The 20,612-nt window shown below is 35.1% G+C and overlaps 2 protein-coding genes across 5 annotated transcripts in view; one reads left to right on the forward strand and one right to left on the reverse strand.

The window, feature by feature from the left end:
- The window catches only part of LOC106672062 (oxysterol-binding protein 1), a 45,307-nt gene extending 35,326 nt beyond the window's left edge, over nucleotides 1-9,981 (reverse strand). The window contains exon 1 of one of the 4 annotated variants that reach the window (XM_014403207.2): nucleotides 9,394-9,981. In XM_014403207.2, the coding sequence (XP_014258693.1) occupies nucleotides 9,394-9,518 (125 nt within the window). In that variant the 5' untranslated portion in view covers nucleotides 9,519-9,981. Of the gene's footprint in view, nucleotides 1-1,717; nucleotides 1,759-9,393 lie in introns of those variants that run through there. The other 3 variants (XM_014403170.2, XM_014403176.2, XM_014403185.1) reach the window with 3 other exon arrangements.
- Nucleotides 9,982-11,314: 1,333 nt separating this feature from the next.
- Nucleotides 11,315-20,604, forward strand: LOC106671962 (O-glucosyltransferase rumi homolog). The gene is made up of 6 exons (XM_014402983.2): nucleotides 11,315-11,521; nucleotides 16,577-16,733; nucleotides 18,383-18,584; nucleotides 18,795-19,073; nucleotides 19,772-20,004; nucleotides 20,369-20,604. The coding sequence occupies exons 1-6, from the start codon at nucleotides 11,425-11,427 to the stop codon at nucleotides 20,559-20,561; spliced, it is 1,161 nt and encodes a 386-aa protein (XP_014258469.1). The 5' UTR covers nucleotides 11,315-11,424; the 3' UTR covers nucleotides 20,562-20,604.
- Nucleotides 20,605-20,612: the final 8 nt, after the last annotated feature.

Below are 20,612 nucleotides of genomic sequence, written 5' to 3' on the forward strand. Positions count from 1 at the left end.
TTTCACCCTTCGGAGAATAACCACTGTTCTCTCTACTACAATAATATCCCTCTTCCACCTGCTAATGCAGTCCGCTACCTTGGGCTGGCTAAACGACTCTAAGACAACTAAACCGACGCTTCATTCTTCTTAAAAGATCGCTCCACCGATCCAAACTGGCTCTACGAAACGAACGACTCGTGTCAGTGAAAGTGAAATTGGCACAGGTGTAAATAAATAAAAAATATTTAAAAAACCGGTACCTACGATGCACCAGTTGAAGCGCCATGAGACATAATCATATTTTGCGATGAAAATTTATTGCACATGACAATCCGAGGTCAGTGGTTAAATGTCAATAGCCAAGAAGCCAAAATCAAATTTACTCTCAAAATAACTGATAGTGACTAGGTGGTCTACGGCTGGGGTCATTCACTTTTCCTTATTGCCTAGAGGTCACCTCAAATAGGTCAAAACTTAACAAAAAACAGTCACCTCCTGGAACTCCGCATGGAGTCGTCAGACCCCATGTTCCAAGGGAGACGGAATATATTAAAGGAATTGAGCAACGAGGTTCTTCCGCATTTTATTCTCCAGATTTTCATATGTTTAGGATTTGGACTTCTCCATAAAAGGAAATTTTTTTAAAACGAATCAGCTTTTCACTGACTTTTTCTTTTCAAATTTCCTGAATTTTTCAGTTAAAAAAATGGCTACACGTAGGTAAAGGTGTAGAAAAAGAAATTAAATTATTTAAAACAAAAATCTTTGGCTACGTAAATATTTACTGTGAAACAGCCCTTTATTGGAAAAAATAATTCTATCTTCAATAATAAAATTGCCAATGATAATATGGGCATAAAACGACCGTCTCGAGAGATAAGATAAGATTTATTTTATAACAAATGATTATGAATCATGGGACAGTATGAGCTCACCGTGCTTAATGCATTTCCAAATGAAGATGATCAAGCTTTGCTTAATTTTTTATGTATATATTCGGGTATTCGGGATTTCCTTCACCCACGCTCCTTATAGTGATGTAATAGTGTGTCCACGCAGCGAACCCAGAAACCGGGGACCAGGAACGAGCAAAGTCTTCAACCGTAGGTTTACACCTTACAATATATGAAACAATTTGTCTGAAAGGAAGTAGGAAGTGCTTCCATCCAACAAACCGAATATAGCTTCTCCCAAACTTCGTACACACTTTGCATATAGTTCAGGATTGGTAGAACGCCCTTCTGGAGCTCACAATCGACAATTCGTTCAAAATTTCATACAACTGAGAACAGTCAGTCAAACCAATATTCGTCATAGCTTACGAAATGTGAAATGGATGTCACACACATAGCAAATCTTTGGTTAACGAACCCTTGTTAAAACTAGCAACCACATTGTCGACAAAAGAGACTTCACTAAAACTGGCAAGAATCATTGCTACAGTTAGACAAAGTGAGACCAAGTGTCACTGGCATCTGAAAAAACGCCCGCACAACATATATATAATAAATGCTGACCACTTTTGAATGTTATGAAAATGGGGAGGAAGAAATTGCCACCCATATTATCTTCGTATGAGAAACAACCGCTCAATGGAGACATAATCTTGAATACCTAAAATATCCGGGAAAACTTGTAGGAACGACAGTCAAAGACCTTATCCCTCTTAAAAGAAGAATGGAGTTGACTGAATTGAGTTAAGTTACTACGAAAAGTACAATAAGGCAAAACGCACTTAGGGAATTGCCACCATTGCCTCATAGTATTTTCCTCCTCCTCATTATCATCAAATTACTGAAGAAGGCGAACACTAAACCCTTTTTAATGATCATCAACCAATCATCCCCGGTAACCGTGTTGTTGAGCGTTCTATTGTTTTTGAAGCCTGCATATTTGTTCCGATGTGAGCTTGTTTAAGTGACGATTCGCACTCGACTGTGACAAACAGGTCGATTGACACTGGGTGTCTGTTTTTTTGTAAAATCGTTCTCAATAATCTTATCGCTGTTTGCTACAGATTGTCCTCCTGGACCTTGCAACTTTGCAGGCTTGTATCAACATTTTCGAATTTTTCAATCCACATCAGCTGCGTGTTGTTCTATTAAAAAAGTCCATTTTCGAAGGTGCAAAGCTTGAATTTAGTGCTTCTTGGCCACACAACTGTGAAAAGAATTATAATGAAATGCGAATAGTGCATATAAGATTGTTTTTCCAAGGTGGACAAGAGTCAATGCATTGAAAATACATTTAGCATATCATATTGTGTGAAAAACTAGATTATGGATTTTATGGCAAAAACTGTTTCCAACAAACCTAATATAAAAATATTCAATAATAACGATAAATCTGACCTGGATATATAGTATAAAAGATACGAAGAAAGAAGGAGGAACCGTTTGATACAACAACTAAATTCATGACGATTGTACAATTATATATTTTTTGTAATAATTTTTGTGTACCCTTTACTTATTAGTACATATTACAAGTACGTGCATATACGTTTTTTCTCCCTGACATAGCACCGACACTACGGCCAAACGGCCAATATTGTACTAGGAAGATACATGCTAAGAGAAACCAATCAATGCTAACCCATAATATGAGAGATAATCCTATGGTGAAATTAATCTCAGTAATGTCTTTTGAGTTTGGACGGCCAAAACAGATGACGGTACTAAACGTTTTCGTAGATGTCCAATTTTTTCGTTAACATTTTGTCTGTTAAGTCTTGCTTGGGGGGTCCCACGTCTGCTATCTAGGTATTTTCCTATCTATCTGACTTGAATTGAAGTTGGTAGCTCCTTGTTGATGTACAGTGAAGGTCGAGACTGTTTTTTTTCCTTCAATTTATATTAAATACTTTGTATATTTTTCCTCATACTTGACCTCCACGTTCTGCACCAGTTTTTGGTAAGCTTAAGGTTGGATGTTGCAGGTAGCTTAGATAGGATTTTGGTTAGAAGACCGAGTCATCCGCAAAGGTGGTAATGATGGTAAGCAGTGTGAATGGTGTGAAGGATAGGGCCAAGAATCTCCCTTGTGGGACACCGGGTTGTATTGGTCTATCTCAGCTTGTAGTTGATGTGTAATGGAGGGTAGGCTTTTTTTCAATGAAAAACTACTAAATAACACTGGGTTCTTTTTTCCTCATTCAGAACCCCACAGTTCCACTCCGTATGTTCAGTGTTCGTAGTAAAGTCTTGGGGGGTTATTGGGTTCTACCAAGCCGTACAATATCCAACGCATCCAATTCTCAAAAGTCTTCAGACAAATCAAAGATCCTCACTACATCACTAACCTCACTCTCCACAACGACCTCAACATTCTTGTTGTCAACGCACTGATCCTTCGTCGCCCGATTCCACAAGTTTCAAACCGACATCTCTATCCATCTTAACCCAACCCCGCTCGAGCCCTCGATCAGCAGCCTCGAGACCATATTGGTTCCTCAAGGCATGTGTCCTTGTGGTGCAGCGCTGGCATTAATGTAAGTGCTGTGACCGTGTGTGGTGTAAAAAAATAATTCCCTGATCAATCCAAACATAAGTCCAATATTGAAGGCAGGTATTAACTATATCAGAAATAATCAATTTATTTGTTTTTTACCTAAGAACTCTAATTATCTAAAGAAATTATTTTTCTGCGAAAATTTGAGACTTTCTATAATGAGTAAATGGGTTTTTTACTACATTGACTGGTCTTAATTTCTTTATACGAGGTGTTATATCTAAATAAACCATTTGCAAAACACTTAAGTTACAATACAATGTTTAATAATACAATGTTTATTTTGAATTATTGTTGCGAGGCTAATAGCCTTGTAAATGAAAACAAAAATTTCGTTGCAAACGAAAATTTCGTTGCAAATATATATATGTATATATTTTAAAAAATAAAAAAAAAAATAAAATAAAAAATAATTTTCAACTACGGTTTTTTTTTAAACCAAAGAATTTCTTACTTTTACCTAATTAGCATACTGACCAATCGGGTGACCGGACTTCACTTAAGTGCCGTGCACGTTATGTAAGTTCAAATGTTAACAACATCGAGGCAAATCTTTTTAAACATTTCACATAGAATCTTTCCACGTTTAAACTCTTAACCAATCACTCGCACGAAATGATGTCTAAATAACTGCAATAAGTCACGGTACCTTATGGTATTCTTTTAAAATTATACAGATAGTTTTAAAACTATCAGAGACCTACTAATGTAATATTGACGTAAAAAACGATCGAGTCAAATTTGAGAAAAAAAATTAAAAGATGATTAACGTGTGTGTCCAATATATGAACTGCATATTTATCTTGAGCACAAGAATTGTACATTAGTTTATAAGAACTACGGCTGAATCATAAAATCTAAATACGTCGATACAAGGGAAATAAAACGAAAAAGCCTTACGTTGTGATCTCCCATTTATGATCGCCATTTTCAACCAACTTTGTCGGAAATTAAACAAAAAAGAAAATTTATAAACAGGTGAATTCTTAAGATCTTGGTACGGTATCTTGCCATATGGGTCGACATACCCAAAAACTTATCAAGTTGACAAATTTTTCCTAGGCGGAAAGGAACTATCAACCAATCCAAACGCTCCTACACCAGCAAAATAGTATATTATAAACATCAGTATGCTTTTTTATTACCAGATTTGACGGAAAAAAATAGATTTTTGTCGCTTTGTGACACTTTTGGACTGCTTCTCTTGGCTTCAAAGTTGATGACAGTTTACAAGGCTTTCTTCCTAGTAGATGTTTGCACATGTTATTTCATATCCTGTCGACACAGCAAGGTTGGTTTTATTTGAGTGAAAGGAGAAAAACAGTCGGTTTAGACCTTTTATCGGTCGACCAGAATGTATAGACCCTTACAAATGGTCCCACCATTCTTTACTATCTTCTGACTTCATATTATTTGTTGAGGTAAGTTGCAGGCACCGAGTCTACAAGCCTTTGGCACTTAATATGGAAGTACTTAATGAGATTGTGGACTTGGTTTGGCAATTTCAATCAAAAGCCGTCAGACAAATCGTCAAAGGTCCTACGTCACCCTCACTATCCACAACGACCGCATCATTCCTTTGTCATCGAATTGATCCATTCCCGATTCCAAAAGTTTCGCTCCAACCTCACCGATCCATCCTAACACGCCTTAAAGCCTTCGATCAGCCGCCCTAATCGACGATAGCCTCGAGACCTCCTTGCCCCTTAATCCCTGGCAATGAGTGCCAGAATTGGCAGGTTTCTCATGCCAAAAAGTTCTGTGATTACATTTGTAATTGTAGAAATATGTACAGGCTACTAATAAAATGTAAAAAATAAAACGTATATGTATTTATATATGTATCCTATATAAATATATAAAAATATGTACAGGGTTCAAATGAAACAATTTACGAAAAAGTTAACAATAAAATATGTCCAATGGTTTAAAAAAATTAAGCTCAATAAGCTTCAGTGTCAGTTTGTATAATAAATACCCAATAACTTTATTTACGATCAAAGGACAAAACATGAAGAAAAGGTAATAGAGCAAAACTGATCATGTAATTTCCAATATGCTGAACGGTTTTTTTTCCAATTCATTCTTTATGAATAACCGTACTACTATTTGTTGATAAGAGAATTCCTCACTTGTCATAACGAAATTCCTTTATCAAAAACTGTAGTCAAAGTAAACAAAATCGTAGAATGTTTTACCAATGATTAATTTTCAAAAGTAAACGACGGTTATCAGAAGTCGCCTTGAAACCCCTAGAAAGGAAATTTGGTAATTTTTTTGGCTAAGTAGAATCGTTATCTTTTGGAAAAAATTACAATTTATTATTAAAATATAGTAGCATTGAGTACTAAATAGTCCACTAATTTATCAAAACTGTACGCACTGTTCGAAAATACAATTCCAAGTTGGTTTCACTTCAGTCAGAATACGTGTAGCTGCTATCATTTCTTGATAAGAGAGGACAAAAGCAGAATTCAAAAACCTGACCAAAACCAGTTCAATTTTAAAACAAATTGGCCGGCAAGTAAACAAAATCGTCCAATCTTTTCGATAATGTTTAATTTTTATCGAATTTTCTCTTTTATGAATAACCTATCGACACGACATCACTAGAAAAACAAGGTGAGCATGATGACTAAAGTTTCGGACATAAAGCAATAACAAATAAAATCAGACAACCAATTGTGGAAATGTGGACTATGATCCAGGAAATATTATTTCCAACATCATAACAAGTTCCAACAGAATATGGGAAGAAGAAATCAGGAAAAAGTACATTCTATACAAAGCCAAAATCAGAGCTATCCAACTCATTACAGAAAACAAAACAAACATCTCAAACTGAAATACATGCTGTCAATGTACCATAAAAAAATCTTACAAGAGGTTACACTGAACCAAAAAAAAATCTCATAGAGGTCCTAAAAACAGCCTTGGGTACTACTAAGGGATTTTGGGTAATGAACACGCAGACTGGCTAGTGGAGGATCTGCAAGACCAACTCTAGACCGAGAAGTTATAATTGGGATAACAAGATCAAACAGAAACCTCGGGATGGGTCCACACGAAACAAAAGGATAAATGGATAAACTCTAAAGGTGCCAGACATTATAAACTCACGGTTAAAGAACCCTCGTCTAGACTAGAATGCTACAGCTTAACAGGGTTAAAACTCACGAGAAGAGCTCAACGGTCACTGACAACATGGTAATAATCAACGATGACCCCCAATTGTAAGTTGTGCAATGAGGAGGAAGAAACTACCACCCATATTTCGAATGCGAAGCAAATGCTCAATGGAGACAAAACCTAAAGGAGAAAAGTGTCGATTTAACTGAGATAAGAAATTAGGAAAAGTACAATAAGCCAAAATGATGGAGTGCTTGGGGAATACCAAACTTCCACGCTTCCTAGACTCATCATCAACATCAGGTACGGTAAGCAGGTAAGCAAGCCATGCTGGGCGATGGAAATAGACTCCAAGATTACGTTAGTTGCTTATCGGTGGCCACTGTCCAAACTTTTTTCCAACCCAAAACAAAATTGCAATATTGTCATAGATTATGTAGTGATGTCGTGGTCACTGGATACCCAAAACAAAAAACCAAGAAATCCAACAAAAACGACACTAGGAATGACAAACGTATAAAAGGGACCTCGAGTTACATAAACCGACTAAAGATGGTTAGGGATGGTTATGGCCGATATGCGACTGACAGAACAAATCGGCGAGGATAGGCAGATCAGACATAAAAACCTGGCAATATTTTGGGCGCCAGGCAATAAAAGGAATTTGGTTAAGACAATCAGACTAAAGAACTATCTGCAAGTCCAACTGTAGACCCAAAAGATCCTCCATCTCAGATTGGGCCAACACAAAACAAAAGGAGAAATTGACGAGCTCAAGAGGTGCCAGGGATTGTTAACTTCTGGATAAAGAACCCTGGCAAAATGGCAAAGACATTGTTACAGCTAAAAAAAATTATATATACTCGGAATAGCACCTTGCGCAGTGACAATATCGTAATGAATGAAGTGCTACAGAGATGCGATACTCGGGATAGTGATAAGGCATCTAAGAAAACATCTACATAACATGTTAATAAACAGCGACACATACCCTAAAGTACCAAGATGACCTGGGTAAAAAAAGAATTGCAGCAATGAACGTCAATGGTCTAATATTTTTAAAAAGAAGAATCGAATGAAATTAACTAAGGAACTAGGGAAAGTACAATAAGGCAAAAGATGCTTGGGGGATTTCCAAACCCTTCCGAATATTCTCCTATTATTATTATCATCATCATCGCAAGTGTGGAAAACCGGAGCATTGCTATTGGTGAATTAACATTTCTTAGCATTATTATTTCTTGATAACACAACTGTAACAATCCGGGTGAAAAAAAATCGTCGAATTTATCTGACGAACTACCGTTGACGATCAGTACAATCTGACATCATGACATCTCGAGAATTTCTATATATACCAAACCAGCCTCGGACACAGTTAGCTACAGTCCCTTCAGTTTGCTACCCGTTTTTCTGACATGGGAATCTTTATTGTCTGTCGAGAAAAATAAAGAAACTACAGACTTTGGAAAACTGTATAGTCCGTTTTTGAAACTTTCATTTCTTGAGAAAAGACAACCAATCGTTGGATTTGCCATAGAATTTGTTGATGATCTGTACAACATAACAGAATGAAATCCTCAAAAACCGTTTTGAATCGCGGATTTTATCGGAACTGAACAATTGTACAAAAGAATAGTGACAAAAAGACAACCAATCGTCGGATTTTCCATACAATTATTGATGATCAGTACGACCTAACTGCTTGACATCCTCAAAAAACGGAACTGACCTATCGTACGAAAATATAGTGTTGAACGTTCAATTCTTTAATACAATTCTTTGAATCGTTCCTTTTTCTTCTGTTCAAATATACTGTAATACTGTCGAGAAGAATAAAGGTACTACTGATTTTGCAAAACTGTATAGTCTGTTTTTGAAAATTTCATTTCTTGATAAAAAGAACCAATCGTCGGATCTGACATACAATTTATTGATGATCAGTACATCCTAACAGCATGACACCCTCAAAAACCGTTTTCAATCGAGGATTTTACCGGAACTGACCAACTGTTTAAAGAATAGTGTTGAACGTACAATTATTTGAATCGTTACTTTTTTCCTCTGTTCAAAAATATACTGTAATACTGTCGAAAGAATAAAGAAACTACTGATTTTGGCAAACTGTATAGTCAGTTGTCTTGATAAAGAGATCCAATCCTCGGATTTGACATACTATTTATTGATCGTAAAAATATTGTACAACCTAACAGCATGACATCCTCAAAAACTGTTTTGAATCGGGGATTTTACCGGAACTGAACAATTATTCAAAAGAATAGTGTTGAACGTTCAATTCTTTAATACAATTGTATATACAATAATAGTATCGAGAAGAATACAGAAACTACTGCTTTTGCAAAACTGTATGCTCACTTCTTGAAACTAGAAGTCATGATTTTGTCTGTGAATAATATGAGGTGAAAGAAAAATGTGTATGGAGATGAGCATACAATACTCTTAAGCCATGTTAAAAAGAATACATATAATTAAATAATTCTCGTTCGTCAACTTTTCTTTTGAGTGCGTTATCATTTCTTTGATAAGGGAGAAAAGCTCGCATAACTTTGTTCAATTTTCAGCAAAACCAAGCCTAATGGAATTACACCTTTTTGACTAATTTAAAATTGTATTCGGGTATTACCACGTCTTGAGATTTAGGAACAGGACAGACAGATTGCTACAGCTCAATTTTTTACATAAATTGTTGCAAGAATCCTTGAAATGATATGAAGGGATTTTGGTGAAATTTTGAGGAATAAAAGGACTTACCGATAGTAGGAAAGAGTTCCGTTCGATAGGACGAACCACCTCCTTTGATATCCTTTCAAGTAGTTAGTCCATTTGAGTAGCCATCCCTTCATTTCGGGATCCGAATGGGATTTCGACTCTCCCATTTTCTTGATGTAAGTTTATACCAAAAAGGTGCGGATTTCGTCGTAAATCGACTTTACGGGTCGGAAAAAATTAATTGTCACTGTCAATCCCTGGCCGACTTTGGTGTTATCGGAACGTAAGAAGGAAAACGAAAAACATCGCAGGATGGAAGAAATCCGTTCAACCTCATTTAGGAAAAGGTTAATAAATGTTTTTAAAAGGAATAACTTCAAACTTGCGACTTTTTCCCCGACAGTTTCTTACACCCTGAAAAACGACTCAGGCCGACGCACTCTTTGCGACGTAGTCGCCCAAAACAAAAGTGCACCGTTTTCGAATAATTTGGAAAACTCGCGGAAATACTGGTCCAAAAATAAATTTAAAAACGGCACGAATTACAGAGAATTGCACATATTGTTTGTACATGCGTCAACTGCAAACCCGAGGTCGGGTCTAATATCAGCTGATCATGGTTTTGTACATTTCATCTTAGTCGACGACAACATTCAACACGGCGACGGACCCACGTTCAACTGACAGTTCGCCTTCTTCCACCTGGCGGCGCGGGAAGCGGTTCTTTTTCATTCCTAACGGTGATCAATGACATTCATTGACTCAAGTCAATTAAAGTTTGTTCTGACTAAAAAAAATTCTTTTATTTTCTATTTTAGTCTAAAATCCTACCCCAGGGTGTTCTCTAATGTTTAATCATTTCTCAGTAAATAAATTCTATACTAGTTAGTTTTTCAAATTAAATTCACGGACAGAAATGAAGTTCGGATAAGTATAATAATAATATACTTTATTATTTGTATAGTACGTAACAATTTAATACAATGAAATCAGAAAAAACGAAGTATTATATAGTATAGAAAAAGAAAATCCGTTTGCCGGTGGTCGTTGGATAATACAGGCTGTTCGACTACTCGTGTTACAAACTTTGCCCGTAGATTCTACATTCAAAATGCAAGCGAAAAGTCCTAATTTGATATGAAAAATATTGAATTTAATTTGAAAAAGAGTAAATTTGATTTAAAAAACAGTTAATTTAATTTACAAAAGAGTAAATTGTATTTGAAAAATAGTGACTTTAATTAGTCAAATTGTGAAATCGATTTGTAAAAGGTGAATTTGATTTGAAAAGGAGTGGATTTGATATGAAAAAAATTTAATTTAATTTGAGAGAATCAATTTAAATTGAAAAAGAGTGGATTTGATTTGAAAAATAGTGAATTTAATTAGTAAAAATGTGAATTTATTTGTAAAGGGTAAATTGATTTGAAAAATACTGAATTTAATTTGAAAAAGAGTGGATTTGATTTGAACAAAAAAGAAGTGAATTTTATTTGAAAAAGGGTGAATTGTATTTGAAAAATAGTGAATTTAAATAGAAAAAGAGCAGATTTGATTTGAAAAATAATGAATTTAATTAGTCAAAATGTGAATTTGATTTAGAAAGGGTAAATTTGATTTAAAAATACTGAATTCATTTCAAAAGCAGTAGATTTGATTTGAAAAATAGAGAATTTAATTTGAAAAGTTATGAGTTTAATTTTATTAAACTTACTGATAGTGAATTTAATTTGTAAAAGAGTGAATTAGACCTGTGTTTTTGTGCGTGCGTGTGTGTCTGTGTTTACGGTGTTTGTTTGTTTTGTGTGTGGCACTTTTACTTTCAGTTTTTTATAAATTGTATTTTTAATGCATTATTTTCATGAAATTAAGACATGCAAAAGAATAATTACGTTTGGGACAATTTTACACCGAATTCGAAAGAGAGTTGGCAACACTGTCACTCATTTGGTTACTTCTTACCGCGGTCCCACCACCACTGTCAAAATTGTTTGTTGACAATTCTCGTGGGCCGGTTTGTTTTGGTCGCTGTCGCCTCCCTTCCAAATTTCCGTACGGGTATTTCCAATTTCCATGCCTTTATTCCGTTATTTTCCATTTTTCACATTCCTACTTTACACTCCGGCAAAAGGGAATCAACCCGAAGAACGGCACAACCTCTACATCGAAGGTAGGTAAACACACGTCGAAAAAGCAGTCGAGGATTCGACTTTTTTCCCATTTTTTCACTTTTCTTTACGAGTTTTACGTTTATTAATGCTCCTAGCGATATATATACAAGTTATAACACTAAAATTCTTCAAAAAACGCATCCATTTGGAAAAAAAACCGATTGTGAGTGTAAAAAACATGCATGTTCACATGCAATCTACATGGTAAATATTTACAGTTATTTGTTATGATGTACCGTTGATGTGGCGATAAAAAATAGCCTTAACTATTAATTTATTATTATAATGTAATCCTTTCTGGATGCAACACTGTCACCATGGCCAGCACTGTCACTTTGAGGACACATGGGAAAAAACAGTCAACGCTGGCCCTCAACATGAGGGATTTAGAAGTGAGGATATCTCGAGTCATTGTCATTTTAAGATGACTTGACGGGTTCTCGGTATGGGGGTTCTTCACTATTCTTTAGTAAGCACAAGTTGTTTTTTTGGATGTTCCTTTGCTAGGATTGGACTTAGAAGACAATGCTCGACTTAGGTGGTAATGACAGCGTCGGGATACATAATTCAGCAGTGTAAAAGGTACACTAGATGAGACTGAGAATGCTTCTTTGTGTGACGCCAGTACAAGTAGTGAACCGTTAAATAGAATCCTAGGACAAGGTAAGACGGAGTGAGCAAGATGTTTTTAAGTTCATAGTGTATGAGAACCCTTGATTTAAAAAATATCTATTGGAAAATTAAACTGAATTGGTTCTAATATAGAAGTTTGTAAAACAGTTTCCCACTGTTCAACTTTGTAATATTTACATTTACAGGTACCAGACCAGCAGAGGTATGCGCTATGATGTTCAGTAAATCATTACTACCTATTCTGAGCAAGATAATTAACGTTCTTCCATTCTATACCACTCAATTACATGTGTGGAATCGAATGCCCATTTTACTACTGTTAGTAGATTGTTGTCGACAACAATGGATTTGCCCTGCTTTTTCAGCTTGGTTATTCTCTTATGACCATTGGGCATAATGCTGTAGCCATTCCATACTTAATACCATTCTGAAAATAACAAAATTTACACTAAACCCTTTGTCATTAAAGCTAATTAAAATTCCTGAGATGTTTTGTCTAATTAGGGGCTAACAGGGTTGCCACATCTGTTTTAGATGTGCTATGTAGGGATAAAAGAGGTGGCTATAAGGCCTTCTGCACCTCGACCTGAGTAGATATTGTGCTCCTCTATTTTTATAACTCAGTAGCCAGCTTCAGGTTGTTAATCGAACTCCATAGCCTTGCCAGTGGCTCCTTAGTGTAGGATCTTGCTTGAAGCTTTTCCTCTCCTAGTTGCAAAAATTTATTCTACATAGACTCTCACAAATACAGAACATGTATTCTGTGGTCTTCTCTTTTTCCTGGCAATATCTGCGCTGTGTTTCTTCTGTGTGTACAACAATCCGGTACATGTGTCTTCTTAGATGTCAGTGCCCTGTCCTTAGTCCAGCCAGAATCCTAGTTCTTTTGCAGTTACCTTCTATTAATTCCTTTGTAAGATTGTCGCTTGGTCCTTCTATGAATCTCTTTGTGTACCTCATGTCTGGGGTTGTTGTTCCATCAGATTTTGGTATCATTATGGATCAATTTTTGGATGATTCTTTTTGGAGAATAGAGAATTCATATTGGCTCCTTTTTTGGTCAACATGCCCACTTTTCATTGTCAGGTCATTGGTGTTACTGACTCCTGCCAGGAATTGATACACTGTTTGCCTTTACAACGCATGTAGCTAAAGCCTTAAGTGCTGCCTGGTGTCAGAGAAAATGGGTTATCTTCCTGTGTTCCTAGCCTTTTATTTCTCTGGCACAATGTTCAATTGCTATGATTTCAGACTGGAAAACTGTAGTGTGTTTACCTAAGTTTAAAGTCTTTTGGACTTCTGATTCATCCTGAGTACTCCAGCTCAGGTGGCTCTTTCTGTTTTTGACCGTCAGTATACAAGTAAGAATTGGACTATGTGCTATATTATTACATATCAACATTCTCAGTTGGCATTTGGCTAGATGAATTTTTCCCTGTTATATTTAAGCAAGAATAACACAACTAAGAATATAGCAAGATCTTTTTATCACATTCAAGCCATTTAAACAGAACATACGATGAAATTTTTAACTTTGACTTAAACATTAGCCTGTCAGACATAGCAACATCTTTATATCACCATTTCTTATTGGTTTGAATATGTAATTTTGTTCAGTTCTTGCATATACTCTTTTTTTTAGGGGGGATCAACACGGAAGAGATTTATCACCCTCTGGGGCTCTGATTTAACCCTTTGACGCCTGACATGCCCTATAATTTCTTATTCATTTTAATCACACGTTTTGCTATATCAATAAATTTATTTATTTTTAAAACTATAAACCTCTATGTGTTGATAGTATCTGTGTACTATTCTTAAGTGTTATTGCCTTTTTTTTCAGCTACACTTGACAGTTTCTTACATGTTTTTATTTTATTGACAAAGATCCGTATTGACACCATATCTGAATCGTAAGTTAATTTGTTTCATTATTAATATGGTTTTTAACAAAATTCCAATAACAACGGGCTGAACATTTTTCAATAACTTTCTATACTTGCGCAAAGTGTAATAAATGTATTCCTATTACAAATTTGTACAACAAACTAATATAATAAAGTTTAAATAATTACACTTTAATATGATGGTAAGAGTGTTTTTATTTATTATAAATATTTGCTAACAAAACTACTATTTAGCTTGCTCATAATTTTAGGATTGAACCTTTACCTATCTGAATTTGGCTCATCAAATCGATGTGATATAAAGCGTTCAAATATAAGGCCTTTATTTAAAAGAAACTTTGTAATACAAGATGTCTAGCACAATAAAGTTGAAGGTACTCTATTTGTTACAAAAGTATATATAAAACAAAACATCAAATGTTTAAAAAAAACTTTTTGTGTTATGTGTATTGATGTTGTGTTCCTCTATTTTTATAACTCAGTAGCCAGCTTCAAGTTGTTAATCGAACTCCATAGCCTTGCCAGTGGCTCCTTAGTGTAGGATCTTGCTTGAAGCTTTTCCTCTCCTAGTTGATGATAGATACTAGGAAGTGGGGTGCTCCCCAAGCACTGCAGCCTTCTCGCCTATTGTACCTTCCTAGTTCACTAATTCAGTGCAATTGGCTCAATCCTTCTTCCCAGATGTGTTAGGTCATTGACTGTCACTGCTACAATTTCATTCCCGGGGGTTTTTCCCTTCTTTTTGTATCCTAGGTAATTTCTCCATTGAGACATTGCTTCAAATTTGCAGATGATATGAGTGTCTGTTTCTTTCTCCTCATTGCATAATTTACAAATGGGATCATCGTTGAATATGCCCATTTTATGTGGATGTTCTCTCAGATGCCAGTGACTGGTTTAATAGTCCTATCACTTCTCCCTTCCAGCGGTGAGTTTGCTAGTCTTGGTGAGGATTGTTTAGCATAAGTTTACTGGGTCTAGTGCCCCTACAGTTTATCCACTTTTCTCTCTCTCTCCCTCTCTTTTTTTCTCTCTTTTTTTTGTTTGTTAATATATTCTGTGTTGGAGGATTTTGTGTTTGTTTCTGTTATCCCAAATATAGCTTCAGGGTGGTCTGTTGGTCTTCAGGGTAGTGGTTTGGTCTTAAAGATGCTTCTCTGGCTAGTGTATCTGCATTTTACCTTATCCAAAATTCCTTTATGTCCTCGCATCAAACAAGATATTGATTGTTTATCACTACTATCAAAACCTCCAAACAAAGGTTGTTGTGTTTCCCCATGTTTTGGAGATTTTGGATGCATTCACTGACTAGTTTTGATGCAATTTTTTTTACAAGCTAATGCTTTAATAGCTGCTTGGCTATCCGATCTTATGAGAATTTTTTTCTGCTCAACCTTTTTTAAAATTTTCTAGGGCACAAGCATTGATGGCACGTTTTTCTGCTTGAAAAATTTCTCTTATGTGTTTAATTGCTCATATTTTGGGTTTGTACAAAAAAAACACCTAATCCAGTTCCTTGTCTATTTTGGAGACATCTGTATACCATATGATGATATTGATGCTCTCCTGAATTCGTCTTCACCTCTACAGTCTGTTGAGACTTTACAGGATGTTGTAAAGAATGTTTCCAGAATCATATAGTCAGTCCCCATTTCAAAGAATGGGTGTCAGATTTTATTAATTATGGTTGTATGACCGAATTGTTTAGTTCCCATCCAATTTGATTGTTTTTAGAGCCTAAATGAGCTTTTCCTTGTATAAATGTTTCCAGTGGAGGTAGTAGAGGTATAGTAGAGTTTCTAGCACACCTGTAGGGGTTATTCTCAATGCCCCTATGAAACATAGGGTTTGCTAAATTATTAGCAAAAATTTTATTAACTTGATTTGTCCTGTGCGCATGCGTGTGTGTGCGCGTGCGTGCGTAATAATTGTGCTTCAAATAACAAATATTTATATGCTGCCTAATGTTTGGGTAACTAATTTTTGTTGAACTTTTGTTCACCAAATTAGTGATCCATATGTTATTTTGGGTCTTATTATTGCTGTGTAAAGCCAGTGAGCCGTCATGTTATGTGCATTACTTTAACAAAATTTTATTAGCTTGATTTGTCCTGTGTGTCCTGTGCGCATGCGTGTGTGTGTGTGTGTGTGTGTGTGTGTGTGTGTGTGTGTGTGTGTGTGTGTGTGTGTGTGTGTGCGCGCGTGCGTGTGTATGTAGCTAATAATTGTGCTTCAAATAACAAAAATCCAGAATATTGTCTTAACTTCCTACCGCCAGTTTTGTGTGAGACATGTTAAAATAATTTAATTTTGTATCGTTTGTATATGTGGTAACAGTATAACAATTTGTATAGATCTCATATCTGTTGGGGGGGAGGGTCAGGTACAGATTATGATGTGATAATAATTTATAACATCACATTTTCTTTTTGTGTTATGTTAAAGTCACATATAGTACAAATATTTTATATTGATAAAACAATTTTTAAATATTTTGTTCCTTTTTTTTATCAGAACACCAAAATTACATAAATGCAATACATGAAGCGCTTAAAACGTATGAAGAAACATCCTGTGAAAACTGTTCCTGCTATGATAATGTGATAGCGAACGATTTAGCACCTTTCAAGGATGGAATAACGAAAGAACTACTTGGAAAAACGTATACAAGGTAAGTCATTATTTGTAGTTTGGACAGTAGGTTAGAAGGAGTCTCCCTCTTTGTGATCAATGTTGGTCTATTGTGGTCCCAATCATTGTTTAGAGATCTTCATTAAGCTTAAGGCTTTTTACCACATTCCAAAGCTTTATTAAGGGTTCCCATAGGAATCCCTTAGGCCTTGGCTTTTCCTCTCTGAGAAGCAGGAATCTCAGCCTCAGATATTCGTACCACCAAGGGACTTCTGTTGTTTCTACTTCCTGACAGTATTTGCCACAGTCTATCTAGGTATACATACGCCTCCGGAATCAGCATTCTTACTTTCATTATAGCCCTAACATATCCTAAGTTTGGTAGTTCTGCTGTAAGTTTCTGTGATAGTCCTTTGATGAACTTTTTCACTGAATACTTTCCCATTGAACCAAGGTCTTTAATCTTAACATATGACAGGTTATAACACTTTATAACACCTTTACCTTGGCAGAGGAGGAATGAACACAGAAATATTTTGTAATGAGTGTGACAATAGGTTTTAGTTGCTTTACACCACTTTTGGACCAGTGTGCAGCGGTTCATCTTATTTCAGCCTAGAGTGGATTACAATCATTTTAGTACAGTCCCAGGTATTGTACTATGTACCAGTAGGTAGCAGTATGTCAATCAGTTGTAATGGCACAGTAACTTTCTTAGTGAAAAAACATTTTATTTAATTCACTTTTAGTCTCCATTTGTCAGTCCCCTTCTTCTATCAGAGTGAGGTGGTATTCAAGTTAGATGCCTACAACGGATAGGTTTGAGTGAGAAGATGCACAAAGATGGAGATGACTACTACGTCGTCATTTTTGACTCAAGAGTTCAATTGATATGAAACATTTACCTATTTTTTTTACAGGTGATCTCAAATTTCTTTGAAAAGTGACAATGTCCTGATGATGGCCTTAAAATAGGTCAAAAGCTTGGCAGTAATAACTGAATTTGCTTTTTTTTTTATTCATGACTATACCTTGATCCAGAGTGTTCAGGAACTTTCCTTGGCCGATTTATGCCATTGACCCTCTGCCTTGTATGCCCCCTTACCCAAACAAGGATAGTTTGAACACATTCAGTGTGGCCTGGTAATTCAATTTTATCCCTCTTAGACGGCAAAAATTTCCTTTTCCTAGAAATGTTACACATCATGATCTGCAGGTGATCAGTCCATCAATTGAGCCAGTTTGGCTTTCACGCAGGTCACCAGCATTGAACTTGTTAATTGCTTGCTGCTTCAGTCTGAAAAGTGCGTTTCAACTTCTCATCATCCTCAATTGTGGGCCTGTAATGTGGAAATCTCACACTATTATTAAATTGTTAATGACTCTTTTTTTAGGTCAATCGTATGCGTTAATATTAGAGTAAACTTTTTTTAGTGTTTTGCTCAAGATTCCAAAAAGTTTGAAAATCCAATTTATTTCTTAACTTTTTTGTTTAAGTATTTATTTCTTAATTATTGTTTCTCTTGGGAAAGGATCGGCCTAATTATCATTAACATTGTTTCAATTTCTAGATTTCTTTCTTATTTTTTGTGATTACATAAAATTTTAGTTTTTCTGATTGGTTTTAGTGATACCAAAACAATAAGGCATATATAAGAAATATATTTTGTTTTGTTTTTTCTGTTTCAGTGGTGTTAAATATCAAGTGATAAATAATAAGGTTTACAGACGGCATGATTGTCTGTTTCCGTCTCGTTGTGAAGGGGTCGATTATTTCCTAAATAAAATTCGTAATGAATTACCTGATGTCGAATTTGTCGTGAACTTTCATGACTGGCCACAAGTGAATCGTCATTTTAATTTACGTCTTCCGGTGTTTTCATTTAGCAAGGTGTGTACTCTTTTATTTGTTTAGAACTGCTATAGGAATAGTTTAACTTAAATTTAACTTTTTTTTCTCTCTATAAAGTATGATGAGAATTGGTTTGAATGTGTTTATGTATATTTTTAATGTGAAATATAAGTGTAAGGATTGGCCTAATTATTATGTTATTAATTAATTATTATTTATTATTTAATAAATCTTAATTGTTTATTTTAGACTGATAGTTTTTTTGATATTATGTATCCCGCCTGGAGTTTTTGGAAGGGAGGCCCAGCAATCAAGATTTATCCAGTCGGCATCGGAAAGTGGGAAGAGCATAGAAAGAAAATAATCGAAATGTCTGATAAGTGGCCATGGGAGAAGAAACTAAACATTGCTTTCTTCCGAGGATCAAGAACAAGTTCCGAGAGAGATAATTTGATTCGATTGTCCCGATCAGATCCAACACTGCTTGATGCGGCTTACACAAAAAATCAAGCTTGGAAATCAGACAAGGTGAAATACATTACTTCTTATCATTCCTGTCTGAAATAACAATTAGTTGTACATAGATTTATTATTCTATAGCTCATTTAATCTCTTAGTATCTCACTGGCAATTTTGACCACTGTGGAAACACAAAGGTCTACACTATTACTTTAGTTTTACACATTTTTTAAAATTATTTTAAAAACTGTGAATCTGTTCTGTTGCTTTATGAGGTTTTTTAATGTTACTGCCTGTCGATTTAGGCTATAAAATTCACACTTATTAAATATTTTTAGTTTTTATGGTTCTTTAATTAATAATTTGGTCATTACTGGTCATGGCACACCCAACACTGAAGATGGCTAAGTGCCGAATCACATTGGATCTCACTCCCAGCGAGGATTGGTATACCAAAATATTGGTAATGACTGAATTACAGGTTCACCTCACTGCAAACCATTTAGTGAAATTTCACAATTTTTTAATCAGTTGTACTTTAATCTGATATGTTTATTCTTGCTGAACAATGTGTGACTAAATATAGCTGTACAGCCAACACTTCTTTTTTCCCCTATACCATCACGTTTCAGTATTACCTGCATCACTTTTAATAATTTTAATGTCTCCAAAGGGAATGTAATTCGATTCAACCTACCAGTGAACTTTAACTCAATATTAGCAGACATAATGTAATATAAATTTTGATGTTTTTTTTTTATTTGCAGGATACATTGAATGCCCCAGCAGCCGACGAAATACCATTAGAAGACCATTGTAGATACCGTTATTTATTCAATTTCCGTGGTGTAGCTGCAAGTTTTAGACTGAAGTATTTATTTCTCTGTAAATCTCTAGTTTTCCATGTAGGCAACGAATGGAAAGAATTTTTCTACGACAATTTGAAACCTTGGATTCATTACATCCCTGTCGACAGTAATTATACTCAAGAGCAGTATAAGTAAGTCTTAAACTCAAGTCTTTAATTTTATAATGAATGTGAATGCCTTATAAAATTGCATGCATTCTCAAATTGCACAGTTGTGTTTTAAGTTAACACCAACTATTGGACAATATTAAAAAAAATCTAATTAATTAGAAAGTGTAAAGGAATAAATTAAAGGCAAGGTAGAAAAACTCAAAATTTATTTGTTTTGAGTTTAACACCTTTTCATTAAGCAGTTTTTCTATTTTTAATATTTTATAATGTCTCACACAACCATTATGTGAAAAAGATTCTGGTATCATAATAAAAAACAATGTTATCATATTTGCCTGTTCAAATTACATTTATATTTTTAATTTACTTAATATCTTTTCTGCAGGAAATTGCTGTTGTTTGTCAAACATGAAGAGGAAATTGCAAAACAGATCGCCGAAAGGGGTTATAATTTTGTTAAAAATAACTTGAAGATAACTGAAGTGATCTGCTACTGGAAAAAATTACTTCTAGCTTACAGTGCATTACTGACATTTTCCCCGGTTTTAGATGATACACTGGCCAATGTAACTACTTAAATCATATGCTGTGATTATTTTTAAATAAATTTTATAATAAAACCAAGAACA

This window comes from Cimex lectularius, unplaced genomic scaffold, assembly GCF_000648675.2.
Source record: "Cimex lectularius strain Harlan isolate CLEC.00 unplaced genomic scaffold, Clec_2.1 scaffold4, whole genome shotgun sequence".
NCBI classification, from domain to species: domain Eukaryota; kingdom Metazoa; phylum Arthropoda; class Insecta; order Hemiptera; family Cimicidae; genus Cimex; species Cimex lectularius.

What these genes read in the sequence shown, in the direction of transcription:
- LOC106671962 (XM_014402983.2), top strand. Translation starts at nt 11,425, where the DNA reads ATGCCTTTATTCCGTTATTTTCCATTTTTCACATTCCTACTTTACACT. An exon ending in CGGTGTTTTCATTTAGCAAG is followed by an intron (nt 18,585 to 18,794) that starts GTGTGTACTCTT and finishes TGTTTATTTTAG; the next exon opens with ACTGATAGTTTTTTTGATAT. An exon ending in AAGCTTGGAAATCAGACAAG is followed by an intron (nt 19,074 to 19,771) that starts GTGAAATACATT and finishes TTTTATTTGCAG; the next exon opens with GATACATTGAATGCCCCAGC.